This window comes from Herpailurus yagouaroundi, unplaced genomic scaffold (genome assembly GCF_014898765.1).
Source record: "Herpailurus yagouaroundi ecotype Mexico unplaced genomic scaffold, PumYag 196, whole genome shotgun sequence".
NCBI classification, from domain to species: Eukaryota; Metazoa; Chordata; class Mammalia; order Carnivora; family Felidae; genus Herpailurus; species Herpailurus yagouaroundi.
Window position 1 is genome coordinate 29,952,657 of NW_024412427.1, and position 23,327 is coordinate 29,975,983.

The 23,327-nt window shown below is 47.8% G+C and overlaps 1 protein-coding gene across 6 annotated transcripts in view; it reads right to left on the reverse strand.

Annotated features, from left to right (window-relative positions):
* The window catches only part of OVOL2 (ovo like zinc finger 2), a 31,817-nt gene that overhangs the window by 714 nt on the left and 7,776 nt on the right, over positions 1–23,327 (reverse strand). For all 6 annotated transcript variants that reach the window (XM_040447785.1, XM_040447784.1, XM_040447786.1 and 3 more), the window contains one exon: positions 14,920–15,109. In XM_040447785.1, coding sequence (XP_040303719.1) covers positions 14,920–15,109 — 190 coding nt within the window. The remainder of the gene's footprint in view (positions 1–14,919; positions 15,110–23,327) is intronic.

The window sequence follows — 23,327 nt, forward strand, 5'->3', positions numbered from 1 at the left end:
CGGCCAAGCCACAGCCTCCCAACCGCGAAGCCATTTAAAATCGAGATGCACAACCCGATAGCGGAAAACCAAACCACCTGATTCAAAAACAGGCAGAGAAACTGAATAGACCTTTGCCAAAGAAGGCGTGCAAAGTACCAACAGGGACATGACAAGGTGCTCGACGCCATTGATCAGCAGGAAAATGTGAATCACGACTGCACTGAAATGATCACCTCACACCTGTTAGAATGATTATCATCAAAGACAAGAGATAACAAGTGTCCTTGAGGATGTGGAGAAAAGGGAACATTCGTGCACTGTTGATGGAAACGTAAACGGGTACAGCCACTATGGAAACCAGTATAGAGGTTTCTCAAAAATTAAAAATAGCACTACCCTATGACCCAACAATCCCACTTCTAGGATATATATCCAAAGGAAATGAAAACAGGATCTCAAAGAGACACCTGCACACCCGTGGTTCACTGCAGCATTATTCACAATGGCCAAGATATGCAAACAACCTAGGTGTCCATTAACGAATGAACGGATAAAAACAAATGTGGTATATTTATACAATGGAATATCACACAGCCACGAGAAAGAAGGAGATAGATGTTTGCAACATCGTGGATGAACCATGAGGGCATTATGTGAAATAAACCACATACAGAAAGACAAATACTGCATGGTATCACTTTTATATGGAAAAGTCAAACGCATAGGAACAGAGTAGAAAAATGGTTGCCAGGAGCTGAGGGGTAGGAGAAATAGGAGAAAAAGGAAATCAGCATGGGGAGGGATTCAACATGAGGAAAACGATTAAGGCAAGACACAAAGTATGTCCACAACGGTTCACAACATCCACAGGAGCAAACATAAAAAGGGATGCAAACTTGGCAAAGAAACACCACGTGGCTTTGGGAGGAAGAGCTTTAGTCTTCCCACTTGTATGCTTCAATGTTTTGATTTTATAGTGGGCAAAGTAAACCTTGTTTTTATTCTAGTTGCAGTTTTCCTGGAAACAGACCCGGTGACAAAGATTCCAGTAGCACCTGTAGGTGAGTGAAGAAGCGAGGGACAGGAAGGAGCCCTACAAGGTGGGGATAGCAAGGCAGTCACTGCTGCAGGCAGCCAGAGTCCAAGTGCACCAGGCAAGCTCAGGGGACAATGCAGAACCCTCACCTCTGAGTCACCCCCCACCCCAGCCCTCCTCCAGCAGCGCTGTCTAGGGCCGCCTCTGGGTGGCACTGATTGTCCCTCCCTGTCCTGTGCCAGCAGGAACACCCTCAGGCAGAGTTGCAGGTGTGAGCAGTTGCTACGTGGATAGGTGTGCCCAGAAAAGGCAGGAGCCAGGGGCGTGGGCTGGACATGGGTGGCATCTGCTATAGGTATGAAAGCATTTCCAAATTGGATCTCATGCTGGCCTTAGAACCGGGCTAATCTTAGTGGGGCTCGCCTTCTGGATGGAGAGCTCACAGGTGCCATATACACCAGGGAGCTCAGCCTCATCAAAGCACAGGCCTTCCTATTTCCACCAAGAGCACTCATCCTGAATGTGAGGTTGGAATGTCACACAAGCAGCGGTAAGGGCGGGCCCAACTTAGGCTCTAAAGGAGGAGATCCTGGTTGTAAAGGAAGCACAGTGTAACACAACCTGGAAGCCCGGGAGAGGGCGCGCATCGTGCTAGGGGTACGTGGAACACAGAGGGCGGCCACTACAGTCAGACAATCTTAGAGCCCAGAGGTTAGCAGAGCTATCTCCTATAGGAACCCCCAAAGCCTCAGATGCCAAATTTAAGATGCCAAAAACTCATCAGTCAAGATAAAATAATATTTCGGGGCATCTGGGTGGCTCAGTCCATTGAGCGTCTGACTCTTGATTTCAGCTCAGGTCACGATCTCTCATTTGTGAGACTGAGCCTTGTGTGGGGCTCACACTGAGCAAGAGCCTGCTTGGGATTCTCTCCCCCCCCCGCCCCACCCCCCCAGCTCCTCCGCCCTTCTCCTGCTCACACAGGTGCTTGCATGCGCTCTCTCTCTCAAAACAAATATTTAAAAAAGGTAATATTTCAAAAACCAAAACACATTTAAAAAAATCCATATGAACAAGTTATCAAAATCCTAAACAGGGACAAGACCCAACAATGCTGTACAGGACCCGGAGGCAAAAGGAAGTTGTGAGCCCTATGTAGGTGTTTTTGTGTATTTTTTAACTGGTTATTCTTTTCCCCATAATGTTCTAATTGTTGAAGAAAAATACTAAAAAATTGAAAAGTAGCTGTATTAAAACTCACGTTTTAAAATGTTTAACTATTTTTTTTTAGACAAAAATGAAATTTATGATGATTTTACTACCCTGGCTTTAATGGAAGCAAACTTACCCAGAGATATTTTCAAAATCCACTTTTTTAGCTTCCCAATCATCATGAGGATTTTCCCATGCTGGTGCTTACTGTTCAGCTTCACTCCTTTTCAACAGCACCATGGTGTGCTGTTGGACAGCTATACCCAAATGCTATCTTTCCCAAGCCAGAGACAGACTGCCTTGTACAACAGGGTTCCAACGTGCGCTTCCCGGACCGACAGTCAAATCACATTACCTGAGAGCTTGCTGGAAATGCAGAGTCCCAGGACCCATCCCAGACTGAATTGAACGTGGAGCAGTGGTCCTCAAACCTAGGGGGCTTGTCACAACACAGATTCCTGGCCCCACTGCTGGTGTTTCTGGTTCTGGGGTAGGAACGCACTTCTAACGCGTTCCCAAGTGATGCTGAAGCTGCCTGCACTGGGATCTCTCAGGGAGTCACAGCTCCCAAGCCACGCCAAATTAGGCATGACCAAAACAGAAGCAGGAAGAAACAGAAAATTGCAAGGAGATTGAACACATAATCCAAAAACCCCCAACAGGGGCGCCTGGGTGGCGCAGTCGGTTAAGCGTCCGACTTCAACCAGGTCACGATCTCGCGGTCCGTGAGTTCGAGCCCCGCGTCGGGCTCTGGGCTGATGGCTCAGAGCCTGGAGCCTGTTTCCGATTCTGTGTCTCCCTCTCTCTCTGCCCCTCCCCCGTTCATGCTCTGTCTCTCTCTGTCCCAAAAATAAATAAAAACGTTGGGAAAAAAAATAAAAAAAAAAACAAAAAAAAAAAAACAAAAACAAAAACAAAAACAAAAACCCCCAACAAACCGAAGTCCAAGACCAGACAGCTTCCTAGGCAAATTCTACCAAATTAGGCGTCAGGACTGCACTTTGGGTGTCTGAAAGCTGCCCTCCCCCCAGTATTTTCTCTTCAAGGCTAAATGTCCCCACTTCTTTAATGGTGGCTTGTGGAGGGGGCTGAGAGAGCCCCTTCCTGTTCATGAAGTGCACAGATGATAACGGAAGTTGAAATGGAAGTTGAAGGAGATTAAAGTAAGTTGAAATGGAAAAAAAGTCTCCCCCACCCCCATCCAAGCACTTGAATGAACCAAATCCCTTTCATGAAGCATATCCTAGAACACTCCTGTGAAAAAACTGTGGGGTCAATGCAATGGTGAGCTGTTACTCCAGTCTCCTCAAGCAGAGTGCAAGCCTATGTTATATTCCACACATTCTAGAAAAACTGCCAGAAGTTAAGAAATTCCTTCATAATCCTTGCCATTTGGAACATAATAGGTGCTCAGCAAATAATTTTTCAACAAATGAATGAATGAACCCCTACCATCATGGTGAAGGAGGAGTCACAGAGGTTACTTCCTCCGAGCTAGTCTTCTACAAAGTTAAGGAATAGGGCTGTTTGGGGTTTCATGCTTGTGCCATAGAGGGCTTTGTGTTTCATCAGGCCTTCTGGGCCGGGACAGCAGCTGGCAGATCAAGCAGCCAACCTGATTTCAAACCTATAGCTCATCACAACAGAAATTCACCCAGAGACCAGTTACTCAACCCACTACTGTGTTAAAACATCCAAACTAAATACGTGGAAAGGGGAGCACACTTACCACAGGCAAGCTCCTGGGCCCCGGGGAAAGGACAGATTCTTCCAGTCCTGCTCTAGGAGGCCTAGCCCCAGCGGTGACCCAAAAAGGTGATCTGAAGTGGCTGCCGACCAGGGTTTCGCCTGATCCCTGCCCCCTGGCAGAGGTGAGAGTGCCAGGAACCGGTCTCCTTGCCCTGCATCCAACAGGTCACCGAGCACCTTCCACGGGCAGAACACCCAGAAAGGTCTGGACAGCAAAGGCTACAGACTGCAGAGTCCTACATCGCCCAGATGACAGAGAAAATGGGGATGGCCACTGTGGTGGAATTTTCCCAGGGAGGGTGGGACGTGAGCCTAGATCGGAGGACCGGTGACTCACAGACACGGAGATGGATGGAAGACAGCAGGTGCCGAAAGCTCTAGTTAGGGCAGTTCTGACTTTTGCACACCTGCTCCTCCCCCCCTCTGTGCAAACACCAAACTCATCCCTCACTCACTGACACTGTTATGCAGCAGCCCCTGGGTGACCCTTTTAAGGCTTGGGAACAAACCCCTTCCTCCTGGAGCCCCCACCCCCCGTGAACTTGGTGCGGTGGGGGTGGCTGAGCAACGAAGGTGGCCAGAGAGGACCCCTGGGCAAGGGGGACTGATGCTAAGTGCCCCCTGACTTTAGGGCCTCACCCACCTTAGTGCTCTGGAGCAAAGGCCAACCTTGTTCATGTCTGGAATGAGATATCAGAACTAGAAAACACCATGCCTGCTCCAGACGTCAGTAACTCACTAACACCCACACAGCAAGAGTCCAAGGCCACACATCTACTACTCATTATGTGAGCCCATGAGAGATGGCCGAATCCCACCGAGCCTCAGTTTCTCCACCTATAAAATGGGGATAACATTCATACCCCCTTGTTAAGCTGCTCTGAGGATTAATCAAGACATCACATGCAAAGGGCCTGGTGCGTATTAACATATTAACATTAAGTACTCGGTAGGATACAGCTTCAAGAGTTTACAATACAGCTCAAGAGAACACAAATATGCTCTACTCATTAACTGGCTGGTGGGCACATATGTAGTATTTGTCTATACGCTGTACATATATATACACACACACACACAGTCCATATATATATATATATATATATGTATATATATATATATATACAGGTATATACACTTTTTCTATTTGCAAGCACTTTGGAATGTATTGTTTATCTTACAGTGGTTTGAAAAAAAGGGGATGGGGTGGGGGGAGAGGGGAAAGTGGGTGATGGGCATTGAGGAGGGCACTTGTTGGGATGAGCACTGGGTGTTGCGTGGAAACCAATTTGTCAATAAATTATACTTAAAAAATGAAAAGAAAAGAAAAAAATTTTTAAAAAGAGACAATTTTTTTTTAAATGTGGGCATTAGGTGTCTGGTGCAGAAGAAGCATGCAGAGAGACCTCCTTCACTGTCACCTTTTCGAAGGTTGTGCTGTAAGGCTTCTATTACCTCATCCAAAAACTACTTCATTGGGTTATCCAAAATGGTTTCCTCTCTTCAAATTTCCTATTTATTTATTTGTTTGTTTTTGAGAGAGAAAGAGAGCAAGAGTAAGGGGCAGACAAAGAGGAAGAGAAAGAGAAGGCCAAACAGGTGCCATATTGTCAGCACAGAGCTCGACACAGGGCTCGAACCCACAAATCATAAGATCATGACCTGAGCTGAAATCAAGAGTCAGATGCTTAACCAACTGAGCCATCCAGGTGCCCCAAATTTTCTATTCCTATTACTAAAATAAAGGTTTGCATCACACATCTCCAAAGAAAATTCTGTGCTACTGGTGCTTTCTGCTTGCTGTCCTTGCTGTAGCTAAGTGCTCCGTTATTGAACTTTATATAAACATGAACTTGTGGGAGTGGATATCTAGGGCAACCTCCTCTGGAGGCAGTGTGGTAATGACCACAAAATATTGTAACATCGTCTACCCTTTGGCCCACATTAGGGAAACTATCTACAGAAAGACTCACACAGGTAGACAAAGGATGTACAAGAATATCGATGGCAGTCTGACATTTAAAAAAGAAAGGAGGGGCGCCTGGGTGGCGCAGTCGGTTAAGCGTCCGACTTCAGCCAGGTCACGATCTCGCGGTCCGTGGGTTCGAGCCCCGCGTCAGGCTCTGGGCTGATGGCTCGGAGCCTGGAGCCTGTTTCCGATTCTGTGTCTCCCTCTCTCTCTGCCCCTCCCCCGTTCATGCTCTGTCTCTCTCTGTCCCAAAAATAAATTAAAAAACGTTGAAAAAAAAATTAAAAAAAAAAAAAAAGAAAGGAAGAGGAAGAAAGAAAGAAAGAAAGAAAAGGAATGAAGGAAGAGAGAAAAGAAACAAAGGAAGGCAGGGAGGGAGGAAAGAAAAGAAAAGAAAAAAGAGGAAAGGAAAGGAAAGGAAAGGAGAGGAGAGAAAGAGAAAAAGGGAAGGAAGAAAGGAAAGGAAGGAAACTTTGAGATGGTGTTTGTTGATGGTGCCTCCGTATTTGAAATTATGTCAAAATCTCATATTTATTTTTTAACTTTATTTATTTATTTTGAAAGAGACAGAGACAGCACGAGTGGGGGAGGGGGAGGGACAGAGAATCCCAAGCAGGCTCTGCACTGTCAGTGCAGGGCCCGACATGGGGCTCAAACACACAAACCATGAGCTCATGACCTGAGCTGAAATGAAGAATCAGACGCTTAACTGACTGAGCCACTTGGGCGCCCCTTCATCTTGTATTTAAAAATGCTCTGATAACTATTAAAGACAGTTAAGGTATGTCTACCTGTGCAGATATATGAAACAGTGTCCAAGATATATAGGGCATGAAAAAAGTTATGTGTGTTAAAAACTTGGAAGTGAAATGGTGGTTTGCTTTCAGGTGTGGAACTGGGGCTTGGAAGGGGGAGGAAGGCTGACTTTTTTCCTTTCATTTTTTGTTCCCTTTCGTATTACTTTTTTTTAGCTAAAATGTAAGTCAAAATAAAATAAAGCAGACAGTCTGATGAACGAAAGAGGTGATCCCACAGGACAGCATTCAACTCCCTAGGGGTGGAGTTGACTTTATTCTTTGGCAGCCATCAGCCCCACTCCAAACTTCTCCCAATCTGCATTTTTCCCAACTAGTCAATCCTTCCCTGTAGGCTCCAAACAAAGACACCATTGTTTCCTCTTCTGCAATCAAGATGGGATTTGTTTGCCTTCCAGTCCCTCTCAATGTGGTCTGATTGGAAGATAAGGCCAGAGGGCGTCCCAAGGGGTGGGGCAGATACTGCAGCTTTGGCCAGTGCCCCCCTCCCCACTTCCCTGACCTCGAGAATCTAAATTCCTTTGCTCCTCTCCCTGGAACTCAGAAGCTTCCACAGGAACGACAGGTGCCTTGAACGGACTCCTTCATTCGAGTCATAAAGTTATAATCAACATGGGTAATACGCCATGGCACCACCACCCCACCCCCCCTCCACAAAGGCTGCGCTGGAGACCCCACGGATGCCTGTGTCCTTTTCAAGCTGCTTATAGTGGCTCATACTTTCTGGTCTACATTGGTTGGGGACTTTTACAGAATGAGTAGCCATTTTCCGAACAAGAAAAATAGAATACTTTCAATAAAGGCTGTACTTGTCAGAAGAGCCTGGTGCACCTGTTGGGAGCAGTAAACAATGCCCAGACCACACCTGACTCGCCGTAGCCCTCAATGTGGTTCTGCCTTCCCAGCAGGCTCCCAGGTGGTGCCGGTGCTGCCGGTTCAGGAGTAGTGAGGGTGGGCACTTGGTGCGGAGTCTGGCACATGCAAATACCGGCTATTATGTTTTATTCTAGAATATAGATCTCCCCCACCAAAAGCAAACCATTTCCTTCCATGGATGGCCATTCTTAGGAGGCATCCCAGCTGGCTCAACCTAAACACTTAAACAAATCCAAAAGAATCTTCTCTAAAAACAGGCCCATGATGTTTTTCACAGGCTGTGAACTAGATGTGCGTTCGTTTCTTTAAAGCTCATGGCTCCCTCTCTCCATTCTGACCATAATCTCCCATGCTGGCCTCAGTGGTCCTGTCAACCCCACTTAAATAGCATGGTTTCCTCCACTATGTGCGTAGTGGATACTGCTGGTCCCCTACGCTGACCCCCTTTTCTGAGCTAGTGCTTCATTCTGCATCTATCATGTGTGTGGGTAGCTACCAGCTCCCGGCTGTCCCCTTCTCCAAGGAATGGGCACTGGGCAATTGACATCTCAGCCAAGAGGAAAGGCAGCCCTCAGCCAATGTCTGACATAAAAGTGCCCGCCACACAGGGCGCCTGGGTGGCGCAGTCGGTTAAGCGACCGACTTCAGCCAGGTCACGATCTCGCGGTCCGGGAGTTCAAGCCCCGCGTCAGGATCTGGGCTGATGGCTCAGAGCCTGGAGCCTGTTTCCGATTCTGTGTCTCCCTCTCTATCTCCCCCTCCCCCGTTCATGCTCTGTCTCTCTCTGTCCCAAAAATAAATAAACGTTGGGAAAAAAAAAATTAAAAAAAAAAAAAAGTGCCCGCCACTGGCCTATAGTGCCATTCACACTCCAGAACCCCCGTGGGACCGGGCTGAGGCCAGACTCCCCATGAGACCACCTCTCTGCTTCCCCCTCCCTTCCAGGTTTCGTCTGACAGCCCTCCCTCGATAAATCATTTCATAAGAATCACCATCTCAGAATCTGCTTCTAGGGAACCCGACCCAAGACAATTTGGATTGAAAAATAGCCCCTTGTTTGCTGATCTATTTCCATGAAATGTTACACAGGTTTTCTGCACCAGTTTCTGTCTCCCAACCTTGAATTAGATGTCATTTGACTAACATCCCCCCTCCCCATCTCTCTCTCTCACACACACACACACACACAAACACACACACACACACACACACACACACACACACACACCCCTCTGAGTTACTTTTTTCTTGGTGAAGTCATCCAAAAAAGACATCTTAATCTTTTCTTTCATCCACGTGGATATTAAGGTAAGACATTTACAGGCTCCAGTTTCCCTGGGTCTCTTCCGAAATGTCTCCTGTTCTGATTCTTTCCTTGGATGCCCTGTCCCTCTTAGCATGTGACAGGAGATGTGGGGGAGGATGGATTAATCCTGGTTCTCTATGCCACTCTCTTTGCCCACCTCATCGATACTGTAGCTACAATTCTCAAAAGAAGGGTCCTGAGATCCCAGATACATCTTTAGTCATGACTGGGGGTGCAGGGGTGGCTCAGTCGGTTGAGCTGTCTGACTTTGGCTCAGATTATGATCTCGAGGTGAGTTCAAGCCCCACATGGGGCTGCTGTCAGCGGGGAGCCCACTTTGGATCCTATGTCCACCCCCACCCCCCCCTCCCCTCTCTGGCCTTGTGCTCTCTCAAAAATAAACGTTAAAAAAAAAAAAGTTTAAAAAAATTAGTCATGACTGGTCTAATCAGCCTGTAAGCAAACATACCCTTCACTCAACTGCTGTCTGCTATACCTGTGTTAACACCGTCCACATCTTTGCTTCTGGTCTAAATACATTTACTTGTAACAGTCAATAGCAAAAATCCAACCTTCATCTCTCAAACAAGACCCGAATCTGCAGACTTCTGTTAAGATCTTTTGGAACCAGAGAGGTTGTTCACGTGAACCTTAAAAATGTTTGAGGGGTGCCCGGGTGGCCCAGTCAGTCAAGCGCCAGACTTTGGCTCAGGGCATGATCTTGTGGTTCATGGGTTCGAGCCCCACGTCATTTAAAATAAAATTTTTTTTAATGTTTGAGAATCCCAAATTTTTGCTCTTTTTACTGATTCATGGATTAACCCTTTTGTAAAGAGCTCAAGAGATGGCAGGGTGGCCCCTCACACCAGGACCTTGGTCTGCTCCTCCAGGTCCTGGCATGGGGAGACTCCTTTTTCAGTTTGCTACCACCTAATATGTCAGTAAGCCCTTTCCTCCCTCCTCATTCTGGTCCATTATTACCTGGAGGCACATCTCCAGCAGCAAATAAACCAGGGCAGGAAAAACAGGTTCAAGTCATTTCCATAATTCTATCTGTTGATCACTTTAAGACTCAAAATTAGGGGCGCCAGGGTGGCTCAGTCAGTTTGGCGTTTGCCTTCAGCTCAGGTCATGATCTCGCGGTTCACGAGTGTGAGCCCCGCGTTGGGCTGTGCTGATAGCTCAGAGCCTGAAGTCTGCTTGGGATTCTGTGTCTCCCTCTCTCTCTGCCCCTCCCCCACTCACACTCTGTCTCTCTCCCTCTCTCTCAAAAATAAATAAACATTAAAATTAAAAAAAGGAAAAAAAAGAGTCAAAATTAGGATTTAAAAATTTTTAAGTCATTACCTGTAGATTCGACCTTATAGTCAGGGCTGTCCAACAGAAATTAAAATGCAAGCCACTTTGTAGCCTTAAAATGTCCAGTAGCCTCATTAAAAGCGGTAAAAAAGAGAACAGGTGAAATTAATTCCAACGATCTATTTCGCTTAACCCAACGTATTCAAGATATTCCCATTCCAACAGGGAATCAACATTAAAAACCGAGATGTTTTGCATTCTTATTTTGCATCAAGTCTTCAAAATCTGGTATCAGTTTTCCACTTATCGACACGTCTCAATCAGACCAGCCACATGTGGGGGGGTCTCACCCGCTACATGTGGCCTGGGGCTGCTGTGCTTTTTACCTTCTAGACGTCCCCCTCCCAGAGGAGAAACCGTGAAGCTCTCTGGGAAGGCCCTGGGTGGAAGGCATTATTATTCACCAATGTCAGCGATTTTCAGCCCCTCCTGGGGTCACCAGAAATTTCCCGTTGGAGGATCAAGAGACAGAGGAGCTCAAGAGTCAGAGACACAGGCCATCTTCTTTCTTGCTCACCGTGGGCATCTTGGCACCATTGAACACACACACACACAGACTCCTCTGCGACCTGCTAAACCCCAGGCTGCAGTGTGCAGTTTCTGCCAGGCCCAGGTGTCCCTTTATCTCACCTTCCTGCAGAGCAAGCAGGCTTCCAGAAACCGAAACAGGGCAAGGCCGGTGAGGCCCCGGTCTTGGGGATAAAGTTGGGGACGGCAGCAGGAGGCAAAGGGGACAGACAAGGGGACTTACAGGAAACAGAGGACCATGAACTTCGGCACCAGCCGGTCTGGTTCCCAATTCCACCATCCATGGTTATCTGACCTCCCTGAACCTGGTCTCCTCATCTATTAAGTGCGGCTAACTGACTCCTTGGGGTTGTTTGAATAGATAAATGCTGAGGGCCCAGCATGAAGGAAAGTGGCTACTTGTAGCTCGCTGCCATCTGAGGAAGCTGAGTCACCCTCTGCGGGGACTCCCAGTCTCTGCCGAGTCACCCTCCTTACTTGCGAGCCCTTTTTCTCCCTTAGAGGACATCGTCAACACCCCACCCCAAGCCCCCAGCCTACCACCAGGTCACCTCAGTTCCAGTAAGGTCAGTGGCTTCCAGCATCTCTCTGTTGGAGGAGATTCCCCAGGAGACACCAGAGACCTTCAAGGGGCTGGGGGGAGGAGCTGCCTAGGACCTGAGGGTCCCAGGATGGACCCCCATCAAGGAGGGATGGGAGTGACAGGATAAATCCCCCAGCTTTCTTGCCCCTGGAACAATTCTATGGTACATTCTACGTGGTTCTTCAGAGGACCCCCAGTGGGGTTGAGCCCCAGGTGCGCATGGTGACACCCTGCTCAATAGCTTGCTCTTATTGGCTGTCTTCCCCTCCCCACCTCCCCTCCGTAACCCCTCACTACGCCCCCTGAAATCACCCCCAAAATAAACCGCTTACACCCAAATCCTTAGGTCAGGGTCTGCAACCCAAACTAAGACACTCGGCACCTGCAAGGCCCTTCCTCCCCGTCCAGCTGTGGAAATCTGGCTCATCCTTCAAGGTCAGCCAAAAGACACCTCCTCTGAGAAGCCTCCCTGATGCCCTGTCAGAAACAATGCACATGCCAGGCCTCCCCACTGGCATACCTATGCTACTTTTTCTTTTGTTTGACACCTCTTGTTTTTCTCATGTGACAGTCAGATGTCTGATTTCTCCCCAGGCTGGCTGAGCTCTCCATGAGCACAGAGGGGAGTCTAGGGCCTGTCCCACAGCAGGGTCTCAGGAAACCTCTGCCAATTATTTGAACTTTTACTACTAATAATATTTAATATTTACTATGTGCTTACAATTATTGCCCTGAGACCTCACAATTATTATTTTAGGTTACAGGTCCCAAAATTATGCCCATTTTAGAGATGGACAAACTAAGGCCAAAAAAAAAAAAAGATAAGTAATTTAGATACGGTTGCATAGTCAGCTAACTCACATCTGTAGCTTTTAATCAGTATGTGACTGGGTGAATTTGCAAACTCTTCTCGGAGAAGCAGTCCCTGATATTTCCATTAATGGAGAGTCAACTCGGTCACAGATGAGGCCACACCACTGGCTCACTGCTTACTCCAGTTGAAGGTACTCACAGCCAGCAACGCTCCCTGAGACTCTTCACTCTGTCTTAAAGGCCAGGGTCAGGGAGTGACCACAGCGCCCATCAGGCAAGGAGTTTCAGAAGAACAAGACCATGTCCTCAAGGACATCCTCAGACAGAGATGGAAAGCCGAGAAACAGTCCAGAGCAACCAGGGACAGAGGACTGAGTGAGTGGCCCCCAATCTCCTCCAGCCCCTCGGGTCAGCTGTCTACAAAGCCAGATTGGTAGCTACCCGATGAGTCCACCTATAGCCTTGGGTCCTCCACCCCCTGCAGGACTCCCCACATCCTACAGAAAGCTCCGCCACCCCAGAGAACCCTCTGCCCACCCCAACCTAAGGTGCCAACCTGACCACACAGAGATCAAACTTGAATTGATTCACTGGTGCTAGGGACTAAAAAAAGAAGCCTTGTACCCAACCCGGAAGAGTACACACCATAGGATTCCATTTCTATCATCCCAAAACTAGGCCCGGTAATCAATGCTGCTACAAGTCACACTAGTGGTGCCTCGTGGAGGGAAGGCGATAGTGACAGAGGGAGGAGCAGGAATTCTGGGCACAGGGCGTATGGTAGCCCTCCTTATCCGGGGGTTCACTTTCAGTGATTTCAGCTACCTGTGGTCCACTGTGGTCCGGAAGTAGACGGTCCTCCTTCTGACATAACATCAGAAGGTCAGTAGTATCCTAACGCTACATCACAATGCCTAGGTCATTCATCTCACTTCATCTCATCACGTAGGCATCTTATCATCTCACACATCACAAGAAGGGGGAGTACAGTACAATAAGAAACTTTGAGAAAGAGAGACGACATTCACTGAACTTTTATTACAGTATACGGCTATAACTGTTCTATTTTATTACCAGTTATTGTTGTTAATCTCTTATTGTGCCTACTATATAAATTAAATATTATCGTAGGTATGTATATATAGGAAAAAGCATAGAATATATAGGGTTTGGTACCACGTGTGGTTTCAGGCATCCACTGAGGTCTTGGAACATGTCCCCACGGATAAGGGAGTACGGCTGTATTCTGTTTCTTGATCTGGGTGCTAGTTATATGGGTGTGTTCACTCTGTAAAAATTCCTAAACTCGTCAAACTATATGCTTATGATATGTGTGCTCTCCTGGATGCAAAAATCCACTTCACTAAAGGTTTTTTTAAAAGGAAAAGAGAAGCTTTTGAGTATCCCAGCCCACTCTCTAAGGTGGGGGACACTCTTCCCAGGCCGGGCAAACAGCTCACGGCCAGCAGTCTAAGAACAAAACCGTGTGATAGGAGCTATAAAAGAAATCTGAATACACAGGATCGAGGAAGGGCCCTGTGTGAGGATTGAGGAGGGAGGAGTAGACATTTTCCCATCCCACCAAGATGTCAGAGGAAACCCCAAATTCTGAAAGGGCTTGAGGATCAGGAGACTATATATAGTAAATTCTATGAGGCTATAGGGAGAATGGGTCATGACCAGGTTGGGGTTGAATGGTTAGGATGGGATGGGTTGAAATGAGATGAAATTAAAGAGGATGGAGATGGGATGGGGAGGGGTTGGGGGGTAAGGGGTGGGGCAGGGAGGGGGTGGGATGGAATGGGGATGGAGGCAGGACAGGTTGGGGTGGGGAGGGGTGGGATGGGACCGGACAGGAATCTGAAAATGGAACCCGGATTATACAGAGCTTTATATGAAACCCATCAAGATGAGGAGTTGGGATTTCATCTTGCCCAGAGTTGGAGAATTTTTAGCAGGGCAGGGGCACCCTTAGCATTGTCCTCAAGGGATCCTTCTGGCCGGTGTGGAACTATGGGCCTCAAGGAGAAGCCTAGAGGCCAGATGTTTCTAAATTAAACTAACAAGATTTTACCCAGTCAGATGGGCCAGAGGAGAGGTGAATGGGCACTCCCAGGATTCTCTGTGAATTGAGCTGGTGAGGACCTAGATCCATGCTCAAGTCGGGGAACTCCGGAAGGTCCAAGGGAAGGAAAACATTGCCCGCTTCACAGAGGAGCTGAGTGTTTCCTCCTCTTTCTGAGCTCTCAGGACCTGATTCTGAGACAGCTCACATTCCAACAAAGGAGGAAAAGACACCACCAGTGGGACCCCAAGAACCCATTCTAGCAGGCAGCCGGACGAGGGCTGAATGAACTATGCCCCCCCGCGTTGCACCAGACGTCACAGCCCAGAACGCTTCCAGCCAGGGATCTGTCTTAAACGGCCCCAGAACTTGGACCATCATCACATCTCTTCCAGAGGCAAACAGCCTCAGAAAAGGGGCTTGCCTGGCCCACCGCGACTCAGCCGGCTGGTGGCACAACCAGGAGCTGGACCGAGATGCACTGGCCCCAGATGCCCCATCCTGCAGTCTTTCCAGAAACATGACACTGCTCCAAGCTCCCGATTTAGTTCTTTGGTGGCGAGGGAGCAGGAGCTCTGTCAGCCAGAACAGCGAAAGCAACCGCGAAGCACACGCCCCTTCCTCACCTGTATGCGTGCGGACGTGCCTCTTCAGGTCAAAGGTGTCGTTGAAGCCCTTGCCACAGAAGGTGCACAGGTGTCTCTTCACCTGGTTGTGGCACTTGAGGTGGCGGTTGAGCATGCGCTGCAGGCGGAAGCCCTTGCCACACAGCTCACAGCTGTGAACCGCCGGGTCGCTGCATGTGCCTGTGGTGAACTGGGACAGAGAGAGGGGGGGTGAGGGCCCCGGCGCAGGCGGGCACCCCCAGTGGGCTCAGCCCGGAGCCCACCTCCCCGTGTGGCCAGGCTGCGGCTCCTGACCCCTAAGAACTTCCAAGCAGGTTTTGGGGAAGGTGAAAGAGATCACTGGCTGCTCCTCCCAGCATTCATTCTCCCCTTCTTCCTGAGAACAGACTTCTTCTTCTTTTTTTAAAAATTTTATTTTGAGAGACAAAGCACGAGCAGGGGAGGGGGTAGAGAAAGAGGGAGAGAGAGAACCCTAAGCAGGCTCCCCACTGTCAGCACAGAGCCCGATGTAGGGCTCGACCTCACAAAAGAGAGATCATGACCTGAGCCAAAATCAAGAGCCGGACACTTCACCAACTGAGCCACCCAGGTGCCCCCCGCCCCACACACACACACAGTTCCCTTCACCTTAGAACAGACTTGTGTTCCCTGCCCCCAGCTAAGTGTCTATACTTGCCAGCATGATAGCAAGTCATGGCCGCAGGGCAAGCAGGCCAATGAAAACTACACTCCTCTCTGGGGGAAGATGGGGCCCTCTTCCTCCTTTTCTCCTTCCTGCTGGCTATGCCTCCAACTGCCCCTTTGGACCATGACAGGGAAGCCAGTGCTGAGGATGGAAGAGCAGAAAGAAGGGAGTCCAGGTCCTGATGACGTCATGGAGCCCGCCGTAGAGTCCCCAAAGACAGCCACAATCCACTCCTTCCTCCCCGTGCCTGCATGCTGCTCTACTCATCAAGAGACGGAAACCATTTCCTCTCCCCTGGGATGGAGGCAAGTTCTAGGTCTTAAGAGACTTTGCAGCTTCTATTAGTTCCCTCACGGAAGCCAGCTGCCATGTAAGATGTCCAAAGCCACCATGCTGTGAGGAAGCCCAAGCAACCGGTGGCCGGTGGCCAGTGGCCAGTGGTCCGGTGGCGTTGAACAGCAAGGCCACTCGGAGAGGCACTGACGTGCCAGATATGAATAAAGCCTCCCTGGACCTCCCAGCCCAGCCCATGGCAGCCACCAGCTAAGTGACTCTGGCCAGTGCTACCCACAGTAGAACTGCCTGGCCGTGCCCCAGCTCCTGATCCGCCAAACTATCAACAACTAAAATGATCATTTGGGGAAGGGACTTGGTCAGGATCCCACAGCTGCATTAGCAGCAAAACAATAACCAAACCCCAGGCCCTGGGCTCCCAGTCTTGTCTCCCATGGTCCCTCAACCATGCTGGCCGCCTCTAAGGAAGAAAATTGAATCTATAATTAAGTGGTGAAAAACACCAGATCTAATATATTCATCAAAGGTTTCTTAGTTACCAAACCAGATAATTTAGAAGCTTGATCCAATTGCTCTACTACTTATATAAGGGCCTAATAACCTTATTTTCATACAGACATCATTAGCAGGAAGACTTGGTCCTTGCCTGGCTCCACACACCTCCCTAGCCTCCAACACCAACCACCCCCCTCCCCTCCACCCAGGGTATTGCCCTCCACTAAGACCCAGCTCAACTGTTGCCTCCCTGATGTAGCTAGCTTCTCTGCAGCTTCTGCCCAAACTGGTTTCCTGTACCCCTAAGGCCAAGGCCCTTAAACCCCAGCATGCACACGGATCCCCTGGGGGGCTTGTTAAAACACAGGTTCTGATTCAGGAGATGTGGTGGAGTCTAGATGCGGCATTTCTAACCAGCTCCCAGGAGATGCAACTGTGGCACAGACCATCCTTGAGACATGAGGCTAGGGTACTGCACAGATGTTTCGTCATAGTTCATCTGGTTTCCTCGACTAAATGCCTTTGCAGAAGCCAGGAAGTGTTTGTGCACATTCCTGCCCCCCACACCCCAAGCTCAGACTCAGGCCAGTGCACAGCGTGTTGATGGGCAATGGCTCACAGGTGGCAAAATACAAAGAGACTTGGGGAAGGCACAAGACCCCAGAACAGGGTTTTTCGGTCAGCCTCCTTGTCTGCTTGGATCTTAATTTGTCTCAGCTGACACTGGAGTGCCCTCTCTGCAACAGGCCCTGTGCTCAGAGCTGGAAGCAATACGTCACCAGGATGACATCCCAAGAAGCTGCCAGTCTAGTAGGGAAGGAGATCAGTCAAAAGGCCTCTGATATCTGGGAAGCCCGAGGGCACAATGGACATCTCAGAGAGGCACCTACCCCAGACATAAACTGTGAGGGAAGGCGCTTCCAGAGGAAATGAGCTCCTCAGCCAGTCAAAGATGAGGAGGAAGAGGAGGGCAATGGCAAAGAATATTCCAGAAGAGGGCAGTGGAAAAGAGAGAGACTGTGTGTGGTTCCACATGGCTAGCCTGAGCCATAGAGCCGTGGTAGCAGAGCAGGGCAGTGTCCTCCTTGGGGCTCTACCTCAAAAGGCAGAGGGGCCCCTGGAAGCTACAGTGGAGGACAGCCTCGGGGGTTGGGTTGTTGACCCAGTGGGTAACCATCCTGGGCCTCCAACTCTCACGTCCCACCTCTGCCCTGCATCCCCCAAAGAGGGTTGGGCCTGGCATTTGTCCTGAGGGAGACCCAGCTGAGCCCAAGACTTTCCTATTTCTGTCACCAGGACAGGTCAGGTCTTCTCCTTGCCCAGAAGTCCCCATTTTGGTCATTTCAACCCTTGCAGGGATGTGAAAAGACTAAATATGGCCCAAGTCTTCACAAACTGAATACCTGGAGCTTCTCGAGGCCATGTCTACACAGGAAAAAGGCCATTGAGAGCTAGCAAGTGCCTAATAAAGCAGAACATAGACAACTGACACAGGTAATTTGATTAAGAACGTGCAGAAAGCTAGAACTGTCTTCCTGCAGAATGTTCTTAAGGATTTGCCAACTTATAGCCCAAACCCAAACTCCTGTTTACCTTCTATTACAGTCCCAGATGAAAACCTCAAATCACTGGCATTATTTTGCTTGAAAAGAATAAAATCTTGAAAGATAGAAAGGAGATTTGTGACATTTTGAGGGAGTGCAGGGCCAATGGATCATCTGAGCAAGCTACAGAATGCCTTTTAACACAGGAGAAAACATGATAACGGGGGAGGAGACTGAGGACTAACCGCCCTCCCCCAGTCCAAAGGGGAGTTTCCTTCTGGTTTTCTTGGAACAAAATAGAAATTCTCCAGATGTGCCTCAACAAAGGCAATTTTTTCACTTCTCCACCATCATACACATCCCCATTCCACAGGATGGAAAACTGAGCCAGCACCCAGGGGTTCATTTCGGGGAATTTCCCTAAGGTGCACCCTCCAATCCCTGAAGCACTGTCTGCCACCTCTCTATACCTATGACCAATCCAGCACCCAGACATTAACAAATTCTATTTGAAGCCTTAAGAGAGCCTTGTTGAAAGGTCTAAGATGAACTAATGGCAAAAGATCATGGCTGAAGAAGCCAGCTTCTGCCAGACTGTTTCACTTCTCAGAAAGGAAGGAATATTTGTAGGATAAATTCCTACATGTGAAATTTATCCCACAGAGTGTATTTCACACATCAGGTACCCTGAAATTCCATCTGTAATGGCAAAAGGCCAGGAAATACCTATATGTCCATCAAGAGGGACTGTTAAAAGATGCTAGTACCATATAATCAAAACAGCTAGAAAAAGGAAAGAGTATCAGCTGCCAGACACATGAGTGAGCCCTCTGATGTCCAGCCCAGTCAAGCCCCCAGAAGATTCCAGGCGGCTGCGATCTGACCGCAACCACAAGAGAAACCCCAGGCAAGCATGGCCCAGCTAAGCCCAGTCAATCCTCAGAACTCGAATTCAGAATAATAAATTAAACTACTAAATTTGGGGTAATTTGTGAAAGAGCAATGCGTAACTGGAACAGTAAGAGATGTAGCACATTCTCTCCAGAACATCAGATCTGCCACATTTCCTAATGTTCCCTCCCAGGATGGGCTGCAGGGTACAGACAACACATCTGATTCTTGGAATGACATCTCATGGGTTAGAGGGCCAGCAATCCCTCCCCAGGTCACACGTCAGCTCACTGGGCCATCTTTACAATGTTTACGCATGTTTTTTGTTTTTGTTTTTTTTTAATGTTTATTCATTTTTGAAAGAGAGAGACAGAGAGAGCAGGGGAGGGGCAGAGAGGTATACACAGAATCCAAAGCAGGCTCCAGGTTCTGAGATGTCAGCACAGAGCCCGACGCAGGTCTTGAGCTCATGAACCTCGAGATCATGACCCGAGCTGCAGTCAGACGCTTAACCCAATGAGCCACCCAGGTGCCCCGTACACAGGTTTATACCTAACACTGAACCTCCTAAAAGTTCAAAATAAGGTTAACCAGTCTTACCTTGTTACTCTGCAAGTAGACCCAAACTAGTTACATCTTGGCTATCTTAGTTACAAAATGAGAGTGCAGTGAACAGACAAGAAATGCTGAGTATCAAATAAAAACCTAGACCGGCTGTCAGCTATTTGCGGGATGTCATTTAATATCCCTAAGCCACAATTTCCCACGTGTAAAAATGATAAAATGGCAGGGCACCTGGCTGGCTCAGGTGGTAGAGTGTGCAAGTCTTGATCTCGGGGCTGTGAGTTTAAGCCCCGCATTCGTGTAGAGATTTTTAAAAATGATAAAATGGTATTAGATGAGCCATCTTCAGAAGTATGAGGATCTGAGAGCACAGTTCTGTTCCTTTTTCTTAAGTTCAAGCCCTGATCCACCACTTACAGTCTGTGGGACGTAGGCAGGTAACTCCCCCTCTCTAAGCCTTAATTTCATCTCCCGTAAAATGTGGACAATAACTGTATTTGCCTCTCAGGATTATTAAGGAATCAAATAAGAAAAGCTACTTAAAAAGGACCTGATGGTCAATAACTTATCACTCTTATAGACCAGTTCCAAAGTTCTGGGATCCTAAGTAAAGGTAATTGGTCAAAATCCCTTGATTCTCCATTGGCCTTGTGAATTTTCCCTCTGATCGGGAAAAAGAAGAGAAGTGACCTTCAATGTGACCTGCCAACTCCCAGTCCTTCCGCCACGACTCTGAAATCCAAAAAGCTCTGAAAACCAACATTCTCACATATCTCGTGTTAGCAGTAAAACTGGACCTGAGCAGACATGAAGCCGTGCAGACTTGATCCCGTTGGGGGTCAATATTCATGTGTTTTGATATGGAAATCACTAACGTGTTTAATTATAGGCTACTGCTCCAGACCTACCAGGGTGGCATATGCACCATGCCACCTTCTGGAAAAGCTTGACAGTCTCACCCTTAATCAAAAAGCAACACTTTGCAAAAGGCTTCCTAATGATATGGGGAAGCTACCGTGGACAGTGGGAGAGGACATCAATCTGGACATTAATTCAGGGCAAGAAAGATGAAGAGAGACTGAGTGGTTCTCCAACCCCATGGCTGGGCGCTTTCTTGCTTGCTGTCCTGTTTTCTGCAGGACCTTGGCTTTCATTTTAAAAAACATACAAGGTTCCCCTCTAGTTCTTCTTAAAAAAAAAAAAAAAAAAAGTCTTTTCAGTAAAAACAAACTGATCATTGTATCAGGGCTGTGGAAAACTTTAGGAGTGTCGGGGGAGGTAAGGACTTAGGCTGGCCCCCGACCAACTTGAAAGCTGGCTAAGGTCACTTACCTGTCAAACTTCTAAACCAAAAAAAAAAAAATGAAATGAAAATCCTTTATTGTCTGTTGATGCTTCCACCAGACAAGTCTATTAAAGTATTAATGGTCCTATTTCCTGTGGGAGAATACTGCGTCCAGGCCACCTTGTGGGTGCCGTTTGGACAAGACTTCCAACTGACACATTTGCTATACTTCAGCATTAACACATGCTAAGCACAGAGCGCCTGGCTGCCTCAGTTGGTAGAGCACAGGACTCCTCATTTTGGGGTGGTGAGTTCAAGCCCCATGTTGGGCATACAGATTACTCAAGAAACAAAACAAAACATGCTAAGCATATTGCCCAATTCCTTTGGGACAAAAGACTCCCTCCTGGTCCCTGTACCATTTCTTTAGGCTTCACCGCTCTGCTATATTGGTAGAATGGAGAACCTTCTGAAATGCGGAGATAATGAAGAGTATCCTTAGAATCCAGAAAAAACTGAGGTTCCAAGAGATCTAACCTGCTCTTGGTCACCTGACTTATCGGTGCGCACACTGAGATTCTGGATGTGGCCTGTTGTCTGCAAAACTTGTGCCTACACTTCCCCTGGACAGGCCCACGGGTCTGGGCATGATGTGGGGGAAAGGGAGGGGATGAATCCTACTGTTTGTCTCCTATCACAGCTTCCTGTCAGACCATCAATGCTAATGGCTGTGGTGTCAAAGATACCTCCTAAAATGCAATACAGCAACCCTAAAAAAACAAGGATCCTTGGGTTGAGCTTTGCTACTAAAAACTGTGATAAATTCAATGAACACACCTCCCGCCCCCCTCCCCCCAGGGCTTTACCTTTCTTTCCTTGCAAATGAGGGGACTGGACCACACAAGCTTTAAAGTTCCCTGTAGTGGATCCTACGGATGGACACTCTCTCAGCAACTATTTCTACTTTTTCTGGTGCGCCTTCCCATACTGCAGAGGCTAAAAAGCTACAAACTGCATTTCCCAGACACCTTTACAGTTACCGGTTCTAGATGTGACTGGGGTTCCGCCAATGACCCACACTATCAAGAGGTTTGAATTTGGGCCTGCGTTAACTGGACAGAGGCAGGCACATGGCAATCACTCTATACTCTACATCAGTCGGTAGCCATAGAGGCAGAAGGTGGACCTCCCTTGGTGGCCCAATTCTGCAGTGTGGCTCTGGGAGTTCAATCCTGGTATTTTAGCCCATTTACTACCCTATCATTAACCATTCCCAGCTGAAGCTAACTACAGTGGATTCTGTTGTCTGCAGCTAAACCCACTTCACCTATGTTCAAATTAAAAGCTGGTGCAATTAACACTTACATGGTTCCCCCATTCCTTTTCCCCCTTTTAATTAATCTGGCCTTTTTCGAGCATCTAGTCCAGATATTTCCCCAGATTTACATTTTCTTCTCGCCTATTTTCCTCCAAATGTTGTCATTTACATCTAGGGACTGTTGATTCCTTCTTCCCTGCCTGTACTTCTGTCCTATGTTGACCTATGTCCTCCTATGAGTTAGGCATTACTGTACCAGGTGCTGGGGATTCAAGAAGCCCAGGAGGAATGTTCCTTGCCTTTGGTGGGTCTAGAGTCAAGAAGAGGAGCCTGGTCAGCCAAATGTAAGGGACATGGTCAGTGAGTTACAATAGGGGTGGGGTGAGGGGCATCCAATTCTGTCTTATAACAGACAATAGGTAAGGAGTTAGGGACAGAGCTATGTTCTCTTCCAAATATCAAATGGATGGGTTTTTTAAAACTACTGAAATCCGTGATTCACAACATATCTAAAAATAAACAAGTTGGCCATAGCTATGGAATTCTGGTGACCCAACTGGTTATCTTGAAAACTGGTAAATAGGGGCGCCTGGGTGGCACAGTCAGTTAAGCGTCTGACTTCAGCCAGGTCACGATCTCGCGGTCCGTGAGTTCGAGCCCCACGTCGGGCTCTGGGCTGATGGCTCAGAGCCTGGAGCCTGTTTCCGATTCTGTGTCTCCCTCTCTCTCTGCCCCTCCCCCGTTCATGCTCTGTCTCTCTCTGTCCCAAAAATAAATAAACGTTGGAAAAAAAAAAATTAAAAAAAAAAAAAGAAAACTGGTAAATAAAGGGAATCTTATCTGGCCTTTCCTGAATGAACTGTCTCACTGGGAACTAAACAGCAGATGAAGTGAAGTGTATCTCTGTACAAGAATATCAACTAATAAACAAAGGACAGAATATCACAACCCCTAATAACCTACAATATTTAGACCCTGAATATCAACAACTGCTGACATCACAGAGAGACAACCAAATATTATGTGCTTTCTGGATGTTAATAGGTGCCCCCCACTGTGACAGACTATTTGGCTAAAACAAATATACCTGATCAGACACCTAAAGCAGTGTTGATAGAACTTTCTGCAATGAAAGAAATGTTCTAATCTGTACTGTCCGATACAGTAGCCTCCGCTCACACCGCTCACACCTGAAATGTGGCTTGTGCAACTGAGGAACTTAATATTTAATTTTACTTAGTTTAAATTTAAATTGTCACACATGACTTTTGCTACTACACTGGGCAGTGCAGCTGCAGAACCAACTACCCATTTTTAAAAAAAAAATTTGGG